The following is a 21,453-nucleotide window of genomic DNA, read 5'->3' on the forward strand; positions in this document are numbered from 1 at the left end:
TCTCTCTCTCTCTCTCTCTCTCTCTCTCTCTTTCTCTCTCTCTCTCTCTCCCTCAAACACACACACGTGTAATCTCTTACCAGCATTTAACATGTTATAACATTATTGAGTGTTCATGGACTATTGTTTACCATTACAATTATAGCATTATCTCACTCATAGCACAGAGTTTAAAGGTTCTGTCCTGGAGTATTCCTCTGTGAGATGAGAAGTTAATAATAATAATAATAATGGATTGAATTTATATAGCGCTTTTCTAGACACTAACCAGGCCCGACCATGCTTAGCTTCCGAGATCAGACGAGATCGGGCGTGTCCATGGTGGTAAGGCCATCTAGAACGTTACAACCGCATACGCTGCATGGCACAATAAAAATTAATGATTTTACTGAATCACAGGGCGGTAAACGGGGGGACTTTAACCCCTGAGCATTACTGAGTCTCGTGAGAGGGGCAGACAGCTTCGCCCCAACAAGCCGCACAACCAGGGGAAGCCAAGACAGGGAGATGCACGCTGGCTCTCTCTCCTTCTCTGCCCTTCTCAGGAGGTAAATATACAATGTATTCTCTCTGCCCCGGCACAGAGGGGTGTAACTTTGGTTATTATTCTCATTGATCGTCTGCGACTCTGTGTTGCGATGCAATTTGCACCACTCCTACCATTGTACGCCTTAAATTGCTATGATTTCAATTTGATTAACTCAGAGGCTATCATAAACGGTCTCATGGGCACGATGGATTAACCAATGACATCTGCTGAAGCACATGGGGATGGCGATGATTGGTGCATGTTATGGAGTCTGTTTCCGTTTTAAACGTATAGCTTTCATGCGGGTATGTAGTTCGACACTTGAGAGTTTGGTGGTGTGAGGTTTACGACCTGTCCCGGGAGGCCTACACATTAACAGAATCATATGACAGAGCGCCTGTCTGCACCAATGAATCACGAGAATCTCGCTATGAAAGAGGGGATCTGGGGTGGATGTATCGATTTGTTTAATAGTTTTATACCTCAATTCAGATGTAAGCATATATTTTGCACCTACATTTTTTAACTATCTTTGAAATTAACAATTCTACAATAAAACAATTTCTGAATCAAATCGATTTTCGAGAAAGTTTCAAAATTGGAAATCACAAATATTTATTATGATTATTGTTCTTTTTAATGTTTTTCAAAAGGGTTTTGACAGCTGGTTGAGGAAGTTGCCATGGCAATGCACAACATACGGAAGAGCCAATCCCTGAAGAACCTGTCAGGGAATCCAGAAGCGTCATGGGTCAAGACATCCAACCATCTCTCCCTAAACAGGAAGTCTGTGTTGCAGCTGGTGCAACAGTGAGTACTGCACAACTCTACATACATCTATAGCATACCATGCACATTAAAACATGCATATTGTGCATGTGGTCATGAACGAAGATGTCATAGTACCAAGTCACCAAACATGGCCACCTTACAGGTACCAGAGCATTGGAGACCTGAGGAATTGTGAAAAAGCTGAGCTTGAGGTAACTATTTACTATTTGGTCATCAGCAGACGGCTTTCTCACAAACGTTCCTACAGTGACTGGAGATATATGTCCTAAAGACAGGTATAAGTTAGGTAAAGGTGAGGTACCTAGATTAGGTATAGATATAGATATATGTCTAGGAATAGGATAGGTTAAGGATAGGTATAGTTTAGGTATAGGTTAAGGAGCGGTACTGGTTATGTGTAGGTTGGGGATAGGTATATTTTGGTATAGGTCAAGGATATGTATAGTTTAGCTATAGGTTGAGGATAGCTATATGTTAGGTATAGGTTAAGGATATGTTTAGTTTAGCTATAGGTTAAGGATAGCTATATGTTAGGTATAGGTTGGGGATATGTTTAGTTTATCTATAGGTTAAGGATAGCTATAGGTAAGGTTAAGGATATGTATAGTTTAGCTATAGGTTAAGGATAGGTGTAGGTTAGGTATAGGTTAAGGATAGGTATTGGTTAGGCGTAGGTATAGTCAGGTACAGCGGTTAGGCATCACAGGGATCAAACCCAGTACCTTTTGGCTGACATATTTCATTGACCACAGGGGTGCCGTGGCATATAAAACGAGCACAGAACCACTGCACTACACTGTTATTCTCACAAGACACGACACACTCCATACAACGTAGAGCGGGAGGTGTGATGTGATGTGCGATGCCTTCCCTCTAGGCGGACCCCTTGGAGGGCGGGGGGAGCCCGCAGGAAGGGAGCTTCCCGCTCTGCAGGAGCCGCTCTGTGGAGCACCTGGCCTGCAGAGAGCCTGTGGTCAGCGGTACCAGCGCTCTGAGAGACCTGTTTGAGTCCAAGTCCTCGCTTCGGCGGGACTACGGCAGCAGCCCGAGGCTTCACACCGCGCCGGTCATTGGAGGACACCCCCTAGTGGCAGGGATGGGACAGAGCGCCTCGGAAAGGAACACAGGCCCTCAGGTAGTGTGTGTGTGTGTGTGTGTGTCTGTGTGTGTGTGTGTGTGTGTGTGTGTGTGTGTGTGTGTGTGTGTGTGTGTGTGTGTGTGTGTGTGTGTGTGTGTGTGCGTCAGAGAGAGAGAGAGAGAGGGAGTTTGTGTGTGTGTATGTGTGTGTGCTTTCACATTCGAATACCAGCATGTTAATCATTAAATATTGTATTGATGCTTGTGTGTTGACATTTATCCTGTTTTGAGTTTCTAAATGTTTTGGTTAAGTATTAACCAAATTATTAGTTAATAATTATGAATTATAACTATTCAGCCTCATAATAATAGTAGCCCTATATGAATTATGCTTTGCTCGTTGTACTTTCACAGAAAGAAGTCAAGGATGAAAATAGCCACAGAGACACAACAAACGATGTTCTTCCGGAGGCTTCTTTTAGATCGCCCAAGTACCCCCATGGTGAGTAATGCTCCGTGAAATCTGACCAGGCCGGCGAGACCGCTGAAGGGTTTCCAGGACTGTCGTACGTGTATAAAGGTCAAAATGGTTGTTTAGTCATCCAAACGGTTTTCCTCAAAGAACACAACAGGCGCCATTCAAAATCAGTTGTTTTTCTGCTTCTTCCCACTTATTTATCCACATTGTCTTAACAATTGCTGTCCTATTTGAAGTCATTATCAACCGCTTTGAAGTTATGTTCTTTCTTTCTCTCATTCCTTTCTTCTATCCTTCCTTCTTTACTTTCTTTTGTCAAAGTTGTCAAACTGTGGAAACTTGTAGGCAGTGTGTTTTTAAAGGCGGCTACTAGTGGCCCACTTTCTGCTGCTTTGTCTGAACCTGACCACATATGCTGTAAGGCCTACCCGTCAATCTCCCATGTGAGGTGAAAGCCTTGAGGAACAGGACATGAAAGCGTCTGAAACAGAAGAGTAGAGTGAAGTCACCCGCTCTCAAATTACCGGCAAGCCACAATGTCAAGGCCACGGTGTGCACCCCGCAAGCTAGAGTGCTAGCTTAACGGTAATTCAAGTTCTTTAAGATGTTAGAGTCTCATCCTCTGTTGGTCATCCCAGATAGATAAATACAGAGACGAGTGTGTACAAGCATAGCAATGCGTATGGAGCAACATGCTCAAGATAGACGCGTAGGTGTCGGTGGCGGTAATGACCGTGATGACTGTTGTGAGCGTGACGTACACCTCGGCGGCCTCGCATGCCTTCGTATCTGAGGCGTGACACAGCTCCGGCTGCTTGAGACACGGTTACAACCTCACAACAAACGACACGGGTGAGGGCTTGATCGAGGCCACAGTCCAGGATCAAGGTCTTTCTTGTTAATTTCCTTTATAATAGTGATAATAGGCTAGTGATAAGACAAGATGCTGATACTACTACTACTACTACTACTAAAACTACTACTACTACTACTGCTAAAACTACTACTACTAAAACTACTAATATTACTACTAATATACAACTACTACTACTTCTACTACTACTACTACTACTACTACTATTACTACTACTATACTGCTAGTACTACTAATGATAATAATAATAATACTACTTATTATTACCCAATTTAAAATAATTTCCAATTTAGCAATAAACAAAGTGCATTTTTATAAAAGTCTTAAACTGTAAGCTACCAAACAAAAAGAAGGCCCAGTTCTCCAATTCCATATTGATGTGAAGAACCAGGACAGAAGGCCCTCCCATTAGGGCATGTTATCCATAGTTAATCCATCTTGTCAATAGAACTTCTTACCAAAGTAGGAGTGACACCACGTCAGAAGGTTGGATTAATATTGGCTTCTCTTGCCCGGTGACATCACGTCCAAGACGCACCATTGGCCCATAATAGATATCTGACAGGGTTGCCGTGGGAATGGGAGGGGAGTCCCCCACCCATCTCCCCCTCCTCACCCCCCACGCCGGGGCCTAAAGGAGGTGATGGACTCAGCTGAGTATACCGTCGCCGTCCCACCCTACCAAAATAGCCCCCCCCCCCCCCCCCTCCCCACTAACCCCTGCCCCTCCCTGACCTGAGCAGCAGCTCTGATAAAAATCAGCTGTCACTGGGACCAGTAGACCAGAGAGAGAGCTGACCCTCAGAGACACGCAGAGAGACACAGAGAGAGAGGTACACTCCCCCAGAGACACACACACACCGAGTGGAGCAGCTGGAGCCGCACCGAGGCCGACGCCACCAGGCTACAGGATCTATCAGGGAGCTTTATCGACACGCCGACGTTAGCTTCAGCGCCGCGCTGGGGAGCACCTATGTGAGTATTAAGGCCCAGCGTTGTGGAGGGAAACATTTGGAAATGCTTTTCGTAGTATACCTTTTTGTCACGGATAAAGTTTCAATTTATAGATTATTTCACAAGAGTTGAGTCAATAGGATTTATATACAATTCATTTGAGGGGAAAAAATAATATTATTATAAATTAATTTGTATAAATGGTTTGCATGCATTTAATATTCCTATTTGTTTTGTGTCACGAAAGAGTTATTTAATATTGGGCCAGAATATTGAGGGTAATATTGTGGGCTCTACAGGTTAATTTCTCCATGCCCCAGGGTGTTCTACAAGAGTAGAGTACTAGGGGCTTTAGTTGTGTTTTAATGAGTAATCAGGGTAGGCTCAATGGTCAATATATTTAGGTAATTTGGTCGATAATGTATAATAGTAGGAGTTTGTATGACCAAGGTCATTGGCTCTCCGGCGTGTTACTCATAACAGACATGAGAAGACATCATTTCCCAGCCTGTAATCCATCTATAGCCTGGAATGGTGGGTCAATCTCAGAGATCAGCCAATAACTGGCCTCCATAGGGTTGTCGTGAAGACACAGAGTAACACTACTTGCATGATGTATACGAACAGTGGCGCAATGTGACACGATGTTGCATTGCTTTACTTTTTTCTTTCAAAATAATGGTTAGTGATGATTATTATAATTTATTACAATATTGAGCGTGATCGAATTGAAGCCAGACTTTGCACACATCACATGGAATCAGATTTTCTTCTCATCAGATTTAGGGGACACTTTTATACGGGGCCCCAGACCCGATCCCCATCCGATCTCGCTGGCCCTGTGCTCGCAGTGTGAACCACTCGGCTCCACCAGATCAGATCTGAGCATTCAGGTCACTGGCGTGAACTGAAGATCTTTGATCTGCTTTTTGGGAGGTCTGGCCTCCAGTGGGAGGGGCCCTCGACATGGTGGTGGCTTTTCATTGCAGTCTGTGAATGTGCATTCAGCCAGGAGCAGCTGATGGTGGTAAAGGTGGTGGCCCAGATAAATACCAACTGGATTTCCCTGTCATTTGGACAGCTGTCGGTGGCCCCCAAGGGCCCGTCGCATTACTGTGCCTCACGTTACTGAGGGAGAGACAAGAGGCAGAGGCCCCTGCTGGGGAACGCAGCGCTGGGGCTAGTACATGACAGTTGACCTGAGTGTTTCTCTTTTAAAAAGCCTCTGGGGAGTACAAGGCTAAATGGGGAATATCTTAACATGCAGCCTAGTGATGGAAACTCATCCTCAAATCAGTCCTCTGAACAGAGAAGAACCAAAGAGCATTTCCCCTTAATCTCCGGAATTTAGACAAGGATCATTACCCCCTGATGGTTTATTTGGTCCATTTTGCAGGAAGTGCCCATTTGCTTTTGCCCTGGACAGCACTGTTAGATTGCTAAAATTAAAAGCGCTTTATAAACAGGATAAACTATAACTGAACGTAAGTGAGTCAATGTTTATTAATTATCATCAGCGGCAGCACTTTACTTTGGCGCTAACCGATGATAACAAATGATTGAACCCTGGGTCTTACAGGGGTTTATGACATCCACACGGGCCCACATGCAGCTCATTCTGCCTGCTCACCCAGCTATGAAAATGCTTTAAGTCCCGGCTCGTGAGAGGCGCCGGCCGTAGCTGCTGGGCCCTTTGTCCTCATATAGCTTACTGCGTAGAAAATGAGAGGCTAGCTAAAATGTGGACCATTACTCACACACACACACACCCACACACACACACACACACACACACACACACACACACACACACACACACACACACACACACACACACACACACACACACACACACACACTGTCACATACACTCTGTCAATCACACACACATACACAGGCACACACACACACATGCTCTGACATACACAGACACTCTGCCACACACACACACATACACAGGCACACACACACACACACACACACACACACACACACACACACACACACACACACACAGACACACACACACACACACACACACACACACACACACACACACACACACACACACACACACACACACACACACACACACACACAGACAGGCCAGGGTCACTGACCTCCCCAGGCCAAAGTTCGGGGCTGCTTTTAAACCTCCTAAGTGTTGAATATTTTCCTTTTGTCTGGTGTCATGTGATACTCGTTCATCATGAGATACAAACCCATGTCAACAGCTTTTTCTCTCGTGAAACGATTAACCAGTTAAAATGTTTTCCTTTCACGTTGAAACACAGCATTATTTCAGCTCGCCGTGATTAGTACTTCTCCCAAGAACGATAGGGCGTGTTCGTTTCGGTTGGTTTGAGCTCTATCGCAGGACATCACTTCCGCGGCTCAAGTTTGTTTTCCACAGTGTCAGCCCGCCGGTCGGACATTCCTCCGGTGAGGTGTTGACAGTCCGGTCCGGCGGGGAGCTCACAGTAAGCGATGCGCGGCGAAACAATCACGCCCGCTCCAGCTGAGCCAGCAGTTGCTGTTGTGTTTTTTCCGGCGCGTCCTCCTCTAGGGTTTCACGCTCCGGCCCCGGGCTGGCGCGGCGGCGGCGGCCAAGAATTCCCACCAACTGCCGCCCTGTGTCGGCTCTTTTACCTATAGTCTTGGTTATATTGTTGTTTAATGTTTTAAAAAAATGCTGTGAAAGCTGCTTGTCATTACATTACTTTAAAAAAGATTTCCCAACTTTTCTCTCCACCGACTACATGGACTTTGAGAGGAAGAAAATAATTAATTAATTGAGCTAGTCGATGACTTCTGCTTTAGACATTTGTTTTGAATAAAATAAGTGTGGCAGGTTAAGTCGCAGATGAGTTAAAAAGGTACCTAGTTAGGGTTACAACAGTTGACAACGTTAAAACAGTTGACAAAGTGGCGGTTCGCTGGAGCGTGTGACGACAACCACCTCTATCTCCGTCCACTCCAGTGGGTCCGCTTCTATTTGGGGACATTGTTTAACCCACTTGGGTGGAGAGTACTTCTGTTTAAGGCTCCGCCATGTCCATCGCAGACACAGAGAAGATAACAGACATTCCGGCGTAACTAAAAATACTCCTCGCTGTCAATTCACGCCCTATAGGCCCGATGCATGTTTTAATAATACCTTTTATCAACTTAATGCGACATGTAAACTATTGATGATGACAGGACGCAGGAAATGGACAGGACAGCCCCGCTCCGTTCATATCACATCAGCTGAAAAAAATTATATATCTATATAAAATAATAATATGAACCTACAATGAATACATTTGGGAATCAAACCCCAAACCCTAGCAGTGTTGATGCCTTGCTTTAACGATCACGTCACACTGCACCACAGTTTTCACAGGCCCCAGTTGGATCTGAATCCCAGACCTGCCAGTCAAGCTACACAGTACATCCACTCATTCTTAAATCAACTGTGATAAATATGAAACGTGTTTGTGTCCCTGTCTCGCAGAAGGCCAGAAGACTCAGCCTCTGACCCAGAGAGACTTCCGGACCCAGAGAGACTCCCGGTCCCCGTCGAGACCGGACCAGCACAGCCCCACCGGCAGCACCTCCGTCAGGGACAGATCGGCCCTCTACCTGTCCCGAGTGGCAGCCACAGAACACGCAGGAAGCCCAGCTCCGCCCGTGAGTTCCTCGCATAGCTGGCATGCCTACAGCCTCCCCAAAACGGGGGGCCGTGGCCCACTGAAGGGGGAGGAGGGGGAGCGTGTGGGGGAGGCATGCTATTCTTGGTTACAATGGCCGTTAGTCCAATCTATTGTACTTCTAATCTGCGGTGAGCTGAATTGTTGGCCCTTTATTCCGCAGAGGTTTTAGTTTAGTTATTTAGTTTGTTACTTTTTACCTCGGTTTATGTAGTTGTAATACTAAGTACTTGTTGTTTGGGCATAAAAGTCAATAATGAATAAAGTCTAATTATTGAATCATCCTCCGTTTTGTTCTCAGGAATTCCTTGGCACTTCAGAACCGAGACGTAAAGCCAGCAAGGTATTGTGTAATACTCATGATTTATACTAACAAACGTGTGATTGGTTGTGCTGTGTTTGTTCTGTGTAGTTCACTCCACATAAAGTAGAATGTTTCCACTCTTTCTTCTATGCTGTCACTCCTAGGCTTTAAAGCATGTTATCATCCAATAGGACATATTCTTTAAAGCATTGCAATGCAAGATGTAAGCATAACAGCCTTCATTCAGTCAGATTTACAGCACATGATACATCGTTTTTAATTTAGTTGCATGATTTTTCTCCATTATCTAACTGTTAGATATATTTTATATATATCCAATGATATAAAATGGAATGGATTCATCTCGAGAACAACTAAATAATAAAGTTATATCAAATAAAGGCAATTCAACACAAATAATCTACGAAAAATAGTCAACGAAACCAAACAAAATGTTAAATCTCTGAATGAAGATAATAATCATAGAGACTAATTACACACTAACCCAAATGTGTCCACACCTTCAAGAGAGACTTCAATGTGCGTATTTGTCCAACATCTACTAACGGCTATGAAGTGTTGCTAACCTTGGCAAAATAGAGGATGCTGTGTGGTGTGCAAAACATGAAAGCAAGCAAGCAAAGAACAAGGTAAAGTATAGCTTAATTGGCTTCATGCATGCTAGTGTAACGCTTGACATATATTCAACCATACAACGTGGCCAAACAAACATTGGAACTAACATTGCATCCTCTTTCTTTATCGACTTCAAGATGGCCGACGCAACCAAAAAAGTCATCGTTTCAGAGACGTCACACAGTGACGACGACCTGCCTCCTCCTCCACCTCCGCCCGTCCCTCCCCGACCCCTGGACTATGAAGGCTCTCCACCTCTTGCCAGCCTCCCTGTGCCCCCACCCAAGGAAACCTTCTCTACCTTCTACCAGCAGCAGCAGAAGAACGAGATCAAGAGGCTCTTCAAGCACATCCACCCCGAGCTACGAGACAACCTGAACGACATGGTTGACGACGAGCTGGTGGAGGCCCTCCACTCTGATGCCGCGGAGGCTGCGGACGCCGGCTACCAGGCCGAGGTGCAGTCCATGAGGTGGATCTTCGAGAACTGGACTCTGGACAACATCGGTGATCCCCACACGACCAGGAAGCTGCTAGACGAAGAAGAACTCAGGGGTGGAGACGTCAGAGGCACCTCTTCTGTGTTCCAGCAAGTGGACGGCACCCAACGAGGCGCCTTTGCCAGAAGGCAGACCTCTGTACGAGGGGATGTTAGAACCTCGACGTGGCTGTTTGAAACTCAGCCGATGGATGCGCTGAACAAACTCAAAACAGAGGAGGGCGAACTGGTCGAGACCGTCTTAAAAGAACCTGTCGAGAGAGGCGATGTGAGAGGGGCCCGGCTGCTGTTTGAGTCCCAGACGCTGACTGACCTGGGCCGCTGCAGCTCCATCGAGGACTACAGCTTCCTGAAACTGAAGTCTGAGCTCCAGGAACAAAAGGGCGGCATCCAGAAGACTGTGAAGCTGTTCGAAGCGGATCCATGCTGTGCCATCAAGGACAACAGTGGCAACATGCATGAGGTCAGGTCCATCTGCAGAGAGGAGATAAAAACGGGCAGCACCAGCACTGCACGCTGGCTGTTTGAAACCCAGCCACTGGGCACCATCAACAAGGGGACGGATGGAGTTAAGATGATCCGGGGTATATCACTGGAAGAAGGCCAGAGGGGCGGCGTGGACAGCAAGAGATGGATGTTTGAAACACAGCCGCTGGGCATGATACAAGAAGGGAAGGAAAAGATGGGAGCATTTGAAGGAGCTGTTGAAAACAGAGGAGAGGCGATGCTAAAAGGAGACTCAGCTGAGGGGAATTTGGCCAAGGAGCAGGTACTTGGAGGAGATGTCAAGACTTCTCTTTGGCTGTTTGAAACCCAACCCATGGACAGCCTCAGTGAGAGCTTAGAGGTCGGACGTTTGCAAAAAATAACCCTCTCTGCAGATGAACAAGGAGCAGTCAAAGGCACCAAGCAGATGTTTGAAAACTACAGCACAGCAACCAGCACCTTAGTCAAGGAACAAAAGATTGAAAAGGGTGATGTAAAATCATTCAAAAACCTTTTCGAGACAATTCCCATAAGCAACATAACTCGTAGCGATGTGAAAAGTGACTCAAGGGAAATTAATATCACAGCAGGAAATGTTAAGGGCAACAAAGCATTGTTTGAGACCACTCCCTTATACACTATAAAGGACTCCTCAGGCAATCTCCACGAAGTCACAACAGTTAGCCGAGAAGAGCTAATCAAAGGCAATGTCCAAAACTACAAGTGGTTGTTCAATACAAAACCCCTTGACCAATTTACAGAGGGAAAAGAAAATGTTGAGGTCATTAAAGGTATTACTCGAGAAGTCGATACAGCAGATGTCAACATGGCCAAATGGCTATTTGAGACCCAAACTATAGATGGAATCCATTCCAAATTCAATCAAACAGAAGCCAAGTCTTCTACCAAAGAAGAGCAGCTTCAGAAAGGTGACGTTAAGACCTGCAGATGGTTATTTGAGACACAGCCAATGGACATTCTGTATGACAAATCAGAAACCGTGAAAGACAAAGATGCCCTAGAGAACACTAATGTCAAATCCTTCACTTGGCTTTTCGAATCACAACCTCTGGCCAGCGTCAAGGACAGTGAGGAGCAACGTTTAAAGTGCGTAATGGCACAAGACTCTGTGAAAGCAGAGGTCGGTGTCGAAACTGTGAAGAGACTCTTTGAAACAGAGACTTTAGATAGAATCCGGAAGGACACCAATGTAGAAGGGGATGCCCGGTACGTTAGCCAGGTGGATGTCCAGTCTGGAGATGTGTCCCGAGTGAAGGAACTTTTTGAATCCCGCTCCCTTGATGAAATAGGTTCAGAGATGGTGACGACATCCGACACACAGGATCTGGCTGAGCACATTCCGGAGGGATCTGTGCACAAGTTCACATGGATGTTTGAGAACCGTCCCATCAACATGATAAATGAGAAAGACAAGGCTCTAGCAAATACGCAGAAGATCAGTGAAGTAGAGGGTGGGGATGTAACTAATAAGAAGTTTGTATTTGAAACCTTCTCTTTGGACAAGATCCACGATCAGCCCTTCGAGGAGAAGTCTGCCTGTTTTGAAAAGCCTGAGAGCAACGTTGATGTCAAGTCCAGCACCATGATATTCGAGTCTCAGCCCCTCTACGCCATCAGAGACAAGGAGGGACAGTTTCATGAGGTGACCACTGTGAAAAAGGAGGAGATTGTGAGCAGTGATGTAAGGGGAGCAAGATGGATGTTCGAAACAAAGCCCCTTGACGCAATCAAGGCAGATAATGAGATTTACGTGATTCGAGCTGTCACCCAAGAAGATGTCAAGAAAGGCGATGTGAAATCGGCCAGATGGAAGTTTGAGACCCAGCCATTGGATTCCTTCACCAGCCCAGATACACCTGCTGTCTTAGACGTAGAGGACATTGTAAGAAAAAATGTGCAGCTTAACAAGCAAATCTTCGAATCAGACCAGGCGGCCCACAAGAATTTTGTTAGAATGGTTAGTGTCACAGATGTCCAGCAAGGTGATGTCCGAACCTCCACCTGGCTCTTTGAGAACCACAAGATTGACAGTCTCAAAGGTGACTCCGAGGAGCAAGGCACAGTAAACACTGTCCAAAGAGAAGACAAGGGGAAAGGAGATGTGAAACGTAGCACATTTCTCTTTGAATCACAGCCCCTGGACAAGATCAAGGAGGCTAACGATACCTTAGTGCCCAGCATTGAGCAAGACAGACCAAAGGCTGATGTGAAGAGCACCACTTGGCTTTTTGAAACCACCCCGCTAGACAAAATCACAACCAACAGTGTTGCTGAAACCCTCACCCGTCTACATGAGCTGACCTACCTTCACTCTAGTGGTATTATAATAGAAGCAAGTGAGGTCAAAAATGTTACAATGGCAAAGTATCAGCTTGAAGAGGGCGTACAAATACAGAACGAGGAGGTTATTGAGGGAAACATCAGGAACATCATGCTGCAGTTATTATGCAAACCAACACTTAAGCCTCAGATCACGATCATCAGAGAGATGGAGAAAGGGGATTTGAACACCACAGTGGTAGAACTTCCTGTCAACCAGACGACAGCCGCAGCCACCAATCCAGAGGAAGATCAAAGAGTAGTTATTGCCCAGATGATTGAAAGCTTACTTATTCACACCAAATCTTTAAAAAAGGGGATCATAATGCAAGAGTGCGCCGGGGGACATGCAGAGATGACTGTTTACTCGTTAGTTCACCACTGTCAAACCAAAACCGAAAGTGAAGATATAGAATGGAGAGGCATCAAGTCCACCATCGGAGATCTGATGGCAACTTCCAGTAGTCAAAGGACTGCAACGTCCTGTAGAATAGATGAGAATGAAAAGGGTAATGTGAACTTATACAAAAGTTGCATTGAGAGAGGTGACTTGCAGTACCTTAAGAGTCTTCAAACTGAGCTTCTGGAAGAAGACCAGTGTCAAAGCCCTTCATCCAGAGAACGCATTGAAATACTGAGGGGAGATATCAAGGAAGCTCAGAGAAGTCTCTATCAGCAGAAAGACCTGGTGGAGCGCACCATCTGTGATGTGCTGCCAGGGGACGTGAAGAATGTCAAAAAGGTGTTCACATCAGATTGTGCCTACGATGTTGACATCCCGAAAGAGGAGATTATCCCTGGCGATATAGCGACAGCTAAGCAACAACTGTCAGCGAAGCAAAGCATGATGATGGAAAAAGAGGAGGTTGTGGCTGGGGATATCAAGGCAACAATGCAGTCTTTGGAACGTGCAAAGCAACAGAGCATGCACGTGGAACGTGAGGCGATCAAACCAGGAACCATCTATGACATGGACCTGTCCACACAAGGGCCTGACATGGAAGAAGGCCAAACTCAGAAAGAAGAAATTGTTTCTGGGGATGTGAGAGCAGCCAAAAGATCCCTTGAAATGGCCAAGAGCCAAAGTATGCACATGGAGCGTGAAACGGTCGTCCCTGGAAAGATATACAACGTCAAAGTCTCGGCACAAGAGCAGAGCTCCTCAACAGTAACAGAGACGCATTCTTCCTCCAGTGGCCAACAGATCAGAACAACTTTCCAAAAGGTCAGTGAAGCCATGAAAAGCCAGAAAAGCCATGATGCATTTCCATCTAGTGAAAAAGATGAAGTGTCAAAAAGTGCTGTTAGGGCGAATTGTTGTGCCAAAGATTCCCTGTCACTTCCTGTAGAACAGTGTGAGGTTCAGACTTCAGAAGAAGAGGCTGAGGTTTTTAAAGGAGATGTGAAGGCAACGATTAGGTCGCTGCAGAGCGCAGCGATGGAGCATAAGCTCCCAGAGAAGGAAGATATTGTAAGAGGTAACATGCAGTTTGCCCTCCAGTCTCTTGAGAGGTCTAGGGTTAATGTATCAAAGGGAGACTATAAAACAGCAATGATATACAGGAATTCAAGCAGAGGATGTTCAGGAAATGGCCCGATTGTTAAGAAGCAGGGTGTTGTTGTGTCCATGCCTCCCTCTGACACTGAACTCCTGTCTCCTTCGATTTCAGTAACTTTCGAGGAGCAGCCATCTGTTTCAAGACAGAATACAACAATCCCAAAACCTGTAACAATTCAAAATGGAAACCCCTCATCTTATCACTGCGAAGACAAAACGACACCCCAACTCCCTCAAAAGGCACATGAGAAACCCCATGGCCAGAAGCCAACTCTCGCACCAAAGCCAGAATGGACAAAATCAGCACAGAGTAAGCAGCCACAACCTCGGCTTGAAGCATCCTATCTGAGTGGGGAACAAAGCCCTGTTATACCACTGAATACCAAGCACAGCGTTCAGACACCAACTGTATCGCCAAACAACCCACAAAGAACCAGAAGACATGGCATAATATTCCCTAACAGGGAGGTCGCACAGGACACATTTATTCCGAAATCTTTTGATGACACAACGGAGAGCTTTGTTGAAACTCAAGCTAATGTAACAGAACCCACAAAGGGCACTCTGAGTCAAACTGACACAGAATCATTAAGTTCTGGAATGGCGGAAACTAAAATCGACAAAAATGTTGTACGGAAAATAAATGCAGCAGAGGAGATTCAGAAAAGCATTAAGAGTTATTCAGAAGGAGATAGGGATGAAATTAGTATGGGCTTTCAAACAGCTCTCCAGAACTTTGGGAGAAGAGAGAAGCAAAATGATGTGTCTGCTTCCATTTTATCTAAGAACGTTAAAGTAGTTAACGATATAGTTGTGCAAGAAAGGCAGGCCAAGCAAAGTACCGCAGCCAAAAAGAAATCCATTGTTAACGTTTCATCTGACCAGTGCAACAATCAATTGCAGGAGGAAGCTGTCAACTTTCCAACTGATACATATGCAGTCCAGCCTAATGCCCTGAATGGTGAAGAACAAAAACGGCCCGAGGAGAGAGTTGTTTTCAGGAAAAAGAAAGCAAAAGAGACTGAGGATCAGCGACGACAGAGACTCTCTGTCCACAAAGACGAGATAATGACAGGAAACGTGAAGGCAGCGATGGGGATATTTGAGAATTTAAGAAAACGAGAGGAACTCAAGATAATCCTTTCTCAAGTGCAAGAGATGGAGGGCGATACCAGCGATGTAGACGTTGGATCTATGAAGATGTTGTTTGAGGATGTCCCTGCTTGGATCGCCACACCAAGCAGAACCGCCAGGAAAAAGAATAGGAAGGAGGAAAAGAAGGTGGAAATGGATGTGTTTGATGATGACCTGGAGAGCACCTCCTCAGTGGAAACCGCATTCGAAGATCTGGAAAAAGCCAGCAAGGACATAATGGACCTGAAAGAACAAACATTGGCAAAGCTCCTTGACATCGAAGAAGCCATTAAAAAGGCCTTGTACTCCGTCTCCAGTTTAAAATCTGAAGCTGACATCGCAGGGCTATCAGGTCTGTTTGATGAATCTTTGAAGTCTGAACAAAGTTTCCAGCCTTCCAACAACATCAGGAAAATTAGCATTGTGTCCAGCAAGGCTAAACCCCAGCTCAATAAAGAGACGGGTGAAGTGTCTGAGAAAAATAAAGATGCAAGCCCTTCAAAACAAACCGATGGCACCTCTAACCAAGCACGCCGTAAACCCCTTATAAGACAGAGCAGTGCACCATCCTGCCCTTCCTTCATCTCCATTCATTCTGCTGCCAGAAAGAACGCAGAGCAACCAAAGTCACCAATGTCAACATTCAAGCCTAAAACAGAGGGAAACTCAAACGGCGATCTCAGCCAGACGTCAATCCACTTCCAAAGCCCCGCTACACCAAGACGCAAGGTCAGTGTCCTGGAAGTGAAGACTGTGCCAGAACCTGCTGTTGGAATAATCGGCACCAAAACTGTCAGCGAAACGTATGAAGAAACTGATGGCTTTGGCAATTCATTTGTTTCCTCAAAAACCTCCACAGTTGTCACCAAACAGTCAAACAGCAAGGCGTCTGCGCTGTTCGATGTTGTGGGCAGCCCTTCAAGATATGAAGTCATGACCCCCCCGATAATGCAAAGAAGGACATTTTCGGAAAGTGGGCTGAACAATACAAAAGAGGAAGGCACGGTCTTTGTAACATTCAGCCAACCAACTGCAAAGCACTAAAAAGCACCGCTTTCCCTTTTAATAATATATGTTATGCAATCTTTAACATAAATGTCATATGATTTATTCCTTTTCGAATGAAAGCATTAAAATGTTAACTTATGTCCATGAATTATTTTATACCATGATTATATAGTAAATGTTACGGTTTTTTTTTATAAATCATTTTAAAACAGCGGATATGTCCTATTGTTTATAAGTCAAATAAATGTGTCAAGTGACTAAGAGGAATCTGCTTGTTTCTGTTTATTGTTTTAGATCATTTTAAGAACACCAGTATATCATTGTATTGGATAACTACCAAAGTACTAGAAGACAATATACAATTCTATAGTTATCAAGAAATATTATTAATCATATTATAGAACACAGACAACCTTTACTGTCAGTAAAAATAGGAAATAAAAGGATGTCTACAATTTGTCAGAGGATTAGCACTAATTACCTCTAACCATTAATGAAAGTGTGTGGAAACCGTGTCACTTGGAACAAATACCAAACACACCCATATAATAGGTAGCTAGTAAATATTTGGAGAACGAACTCAAGCCAACACTCATCATAGTAAGAACGTTTAGAATGCAGACAATTCAATAAAACAAAGGGCCTCACCAATAGTATCAGATGAACTATATGTGTAAATTAAAGTTATCTTCATATGAAAGGACCTTCTGAATGACTTAAACTTTTTCGAGAAGTAGCTAAACAGTGGTTGTCATCCTATAGTTTCAGCTTCCCGCCAAGGAAATGTGTTCAGCCTGTTTGACACCAGTCTACCCAATGGAGAAAATGGTGGCCAATAAACTTATCCTGCACAAAAAGTGTTTCTGCTGTAAACACTGTCAAAAGACACTGAGGTGAGACTTCTAGAGATATTATTCACTTCAAGTCTTAATCTACCGTAAATCAACTGCAAATAATTATACTATAAATCAATTTGAAAGATAATATTTTCTCTGGACTACTGTTTACGATTATTCTACACATCGATATTAAATCAAAATCTTTAGTTTGTGTAAATGTTATGGTTTGATTACCATGTGAACACATTCAAGTAAAGTGTCTTTTGTGAATCGGTAAATCAAATCATTCATTCAAATCCTACCCTATCCCTTAGGTTTTAAATTCATACATTCTTAACAAAACAATTATTTATTTAATTACAGCTTGCACAACTACTCGTCCCTTTACGGAGATTTCTTCTGCATCTTCCACTACCAACAACTATTCAAAAGGAAGGGAAACTATGATGAGGGGTTCGGACACATGCAACACAAAGACCGTTGGCTTCAGAAAAATACCAAAACAGATGAACACGATGTCAAGAAAGTCCCTAATCTATCACAGTTGCGGTCAAATGTGGCTGAGGGCTTAGAGTCCAACAGTAATGTTTTATCCACCAAATCAGGCTCCAAAAATCCATTGGGTGTAGAGCAACCCATTGATATTAGGGACGGGAAGAAGATAATTTGGCCTCCGCACAAGAAACAAACAATTTGTAGTGTTGCACAGCAGTCATCTATAACCACTGGTAGAAATAAAATGCCAGATAATGGGAAACCCCCTGCTTTTTCAAATAATACTATGACTTTAAAATATAATGACGCTGACAAGAAAGAATCGAAGATGGCTAAGGGACAACTTAAGGACACAGAGGGCGAAAGAAGTGCAAGGACTTCAAGGTCCTCAATTTCAGGTGTCAATGAACCAATAGATGCACAGCATATTAAGGCACCTGATAATCTACAGTGGAAGGAAACCAATTCCTCTACATTTTCAAATAAACTTAAACTAGAATACATTGATAAAACCGTGGTGGATTCTTCTTCACCTTGCCTAGGAAAGGGCACTGCTATCACCGAACATAATACAAAGGACTTAATTATGAAACCCACCACCATAGACATTGATCATTCTATGGCTGAAGATCAGATATGTATCCAGAGTAAAACTAAGAAAACTGTGAGGTTTGCCCCTAATGTTGTTGAGAGTAGCCAGTCACCCTCTGATCTGTGTTCAGAAGAGGAAGGAATTTCAGAATCTGAATCCAGCCAAGGCAAGTTAGACAATGTGATAACCCATAACCCTTATGAATACAGACACAATCAAAAGTCAAACAACCCTTCAGATCAAGAGCTTGTCAATGTAGAAACTCGTCAAGAGATCCCAAATAGCGAGGAAGACAGTTTGAACCGACTGCAAGAGAAGGGTGAATCACAGACAGATGATGTGAATGTCCATTCAACCAATGATGAGAAGCAAGCATCTGCCCAAGAGATGGCCAAGATATTAGATGACACAGAAGATAAATCTGTGGCTCACAGTGAATCAGCTACACAAACCAAAATGGAACAACAACAAGGACATTTGGAAAGCGAAGAAAGGTCTCCTGAAGGGAGCACAACTAGGACCGAACAAGGAGCTCCGCCGCTGAAAACGGTGACAGGTGTGAAGACGGTTATTCAGAAATCTAATTCTCTGAAGGGTTCTCCTGCAAAACCGAATGACAAGAAGATCATAAAAAAGGGTTCTTGGTCCAAGGAAAAAAGCCCTCGGTCTCAACCTTTCACATCTGGTGGAAGTGAAAGTGGGAGCAAAACTGGTGGAATCCTAGGAAAATTCTTCAAGTCATCTACAGGGAAGGGGATCAAACAGACAAAATCACAGAAAGTAGAAGAAGGAAAAGAAGCCGTTCAAGCAGAAGAAAAATCCACAGGCAGGGACCGCGGAATGACAAAGAATGACGAAGAAATGGCAAAGGATGAGGTCAAATTACTAGAGACATTCTCTGAACAGGAATCAGGGAATGATGTGAAGGAAGATACACATGCTACTGCTATGAATTCATTTGACATCACAGAGGTAACCCCACCACTCAAACCACCAAGAAGTGACCTCACTGCTGATCATCAATCAGACATTACATCACCAGCCCATAGTGCCAGCCTAGAACCTGCTGAAAGTACAAATCCATCCGTCAATCCACAAGCAAATCCAGAAACCAGTGAAACAGATGAACTTTTTGCCATTAAAGAAACCAGTGGAGAAAACACAGAAGGTCCACCACACATGAGTTGCGTAGAAAATTCAGATAATACCAACTTAATTGCCAATCCGCAAAGCAGGAAGACAGCTGCAGATTCTCCTGAACATAACAGGTTGGTCTCACATGAGACAATTGATCTTTCAGCTACTGAAGATGCCAGTGGAGAGAAAGATGCCATACCTTACATTTCCAGTGCAGAACATACTGATAATGCAAACCTACTTGATACTGCACCATCAAATCCACAGAGCCATGAGACAATTGATCTTTCTCTTCTTGAAGATGACAGTGAAGAAAACACAAACCTATTTACCAATCCACAGAGCAGTGAAGAATCTCTTGAACATAACATGTTGGTCTCACATGAGACAATTGACTTTTCTGTTATTGAAGATGCCAGTGTAGAAAACACAAACCTATTTGCCCATCCACAAAGTAGAGCTATTGTTGATATTTTTTCAACTGAAGATGATAGTGGAGGAAAACCAAATATTTTAAGTGCAGAAAATACTGACAAAACAAACCTATTTGATAACCCAGTGGGCCGTGAGACATTGGATCCATCTCTCATTGAACATGACATGTTAGTCTCTTATAATACCTCTACTGTTGTGCAAGCGATGATCAAAGATCCTTATGGGTCCATCTGCCAGTCTATATCAGGTGACCCCTTTCAAGAGGAACCTCAAAGCATTGAAGAGGACTTATCTAGTTCAGAACAATCATTCATCAGTGCAAGTGATACAAATACATCTGTCCCTATCCTGCCAATTCAAGTGGTTGATGTACAAGAGTTTGTGGCAGGACCGAGTTGTAATGCATCATCTTCCAATGTGGATCATGTGACTCCTCAGGAAACTGAAGATCCTTTCACTTCCTCAGACGCTCAGCCGATTATTACCTCCTCTTCCACCACCAGCACCATAACCGATGACATCTTCGGCCTCTCTTTGGGCCATGGTGTTCTGACCAACGAGACTCCTGCTGAATGTACTGACCCGTTTGAAATGATTCAACACAACACAGCTGACAACACAGGGGGCATCGGGAGCCTCACAGTTCAACCCTTCGTAGGCCTCGATCCCACACCCGTAGCGTGGCGTGAAAGTCCATCCAGCATAGATCCTTGGAGTTTTGGATCAAACTCTCAGACAGGAGAACCAGAGGTCCAGCCGGACTTTGATATCTTCAGTTCGGGAAACTGTGCTTTTTCGGCCCCACCAGCAGGCGATGTCTTCGATCTCAGTTCTCCTGAAGCATCCGCCAGCTTCCAGCTTTCAGATGATATCTTTGGTGTCAGCGACCCCTTCGCAAGTGGTGCAGATATTTTTACAGTCCAGCAGCCCAGTGGGACAAACTCTGGTACAGTGAGCAACATTCTAGGCTTAGACTCCTCATCCATCACAGACCATCCAGTAGAGAGCAACCCTTTAATGGGTGACATTGTATCACTAGAGGCAGGAAACCAAGCAATAAGTAGCACAAACACAGAAACCAACTTTTTTGGTGATCTTTGCAGTAGCACTGAACAAAAAACAGAAAATCCTGCTCCAAACAACAGCTGGATGGATGACTTGTTTGGCTAAAATTGGTTAAGCATTGCTATTTGGTAGATAAACCATCTAATCGGTAATGTGTCAGGCAATTGAATGTTGTCTTTTAACCTTTTAACCATGTGTCCACTGCTTTTAACCATAATGTAAATTTACTGTAAACTTTAAATTATTTATTTTACCATTTTGCTAAGATTTATAGTGCCAAATGAGAACAGCATTTCATAACAAAATGTATTATTTGAATATACAATGAAATCTAAATTTTATATTCTACATTTATGATTTATTAATAAATATGACAATAATAAATAGCAAGCTTAAGAAAACAATGATCCAACATACAAATGTAATGTTTAGATTGTTGTAAAACATTAAAATAATAATATATATACACTGCTATAAAATAAAATAAATACAATCGCATTGTCCTTCAATGGTTTGATCTCTTTGTTCC

The 21,453-nt window shown here is 43.9% G+C and overlaps 1 protein-coding gene across 6 annotated transcripts in view; it reads left to right on the forward strand.

Moving 5' to 3' along the window:
• Window positions 1-21,427, forward strand: part of xirp1 (xin actin binding repeat containing 1) — a 27,169-nt gene extending 5,742 nt beyond the window's left edge. Inside the window, exons 2-11 of one of the 6 annotated variants that reach the window (XM_030363232.1) lie at window positions 400-548; window positions 1,183-1,339; window positions 1,464-1,512; window positions 2,199-2,456; window positions 2,813-2,900; window positions 8,201-8,376; window positions 8,698-8,739; window positions 17,124-17,254; window positions 17,564-18,267; window positions 18,301-21,427. In XM_030363232.1, the coding sequence (XP_030219092.1) occupies window positions 1,212-1,339; window positions 1,464-1,512; window positions 2,199-2,456; window positions 2,813-2,900; window positions 8,201-8,376; window positions 8,698-8,739; window positions 17,124-17,254; window positions 17,564-18,267; window positions 18,301-21,029 (4,305 nt within the window). In that variant the 5' untranslated portion in view covers window positions 400-548; window positions 1,183-1,211 and the 3' untranslated portion in view covers window positions 21,030-21,427. Of the gene's footprint in view, window positions 1-399; window positions 549-1,182; window positions 1,340-1,463; window positions 1,513-2,198; window positions 2,457-2,812; window positions 2,901-4,519; window positions 4,726-8,200; window positions 8,377-8,697; window positions 8,740-9,262; window positions 9,351-9,473; window positions 16,629-17,123; window positions 17,255-17,563 lie in introns of those variants that run through there. The other 5 variants (XM_030363229.1, XM_030363230.1, XM_030363226.1 and 2 more) reach the window with 5 other exon arrangements.
• The last annotated feature ends 26 nt before the right edge of the window (window positions 21,428-21,453 follow it).

This window comes from Gadus morhua, chromosome 8 (genome assembly GCF_902167405.1).
Source record: "Gadus morhua chromosome 8, gadMor3.0, whole genome shotgun sequence".
Taxonomy (NCBI): domain Eukaryota; kingdom Metazoa; phylum Chordata; class Actinopteri; order Gadiformes; family Gadidae; genus Gadus; species Gadus morhua.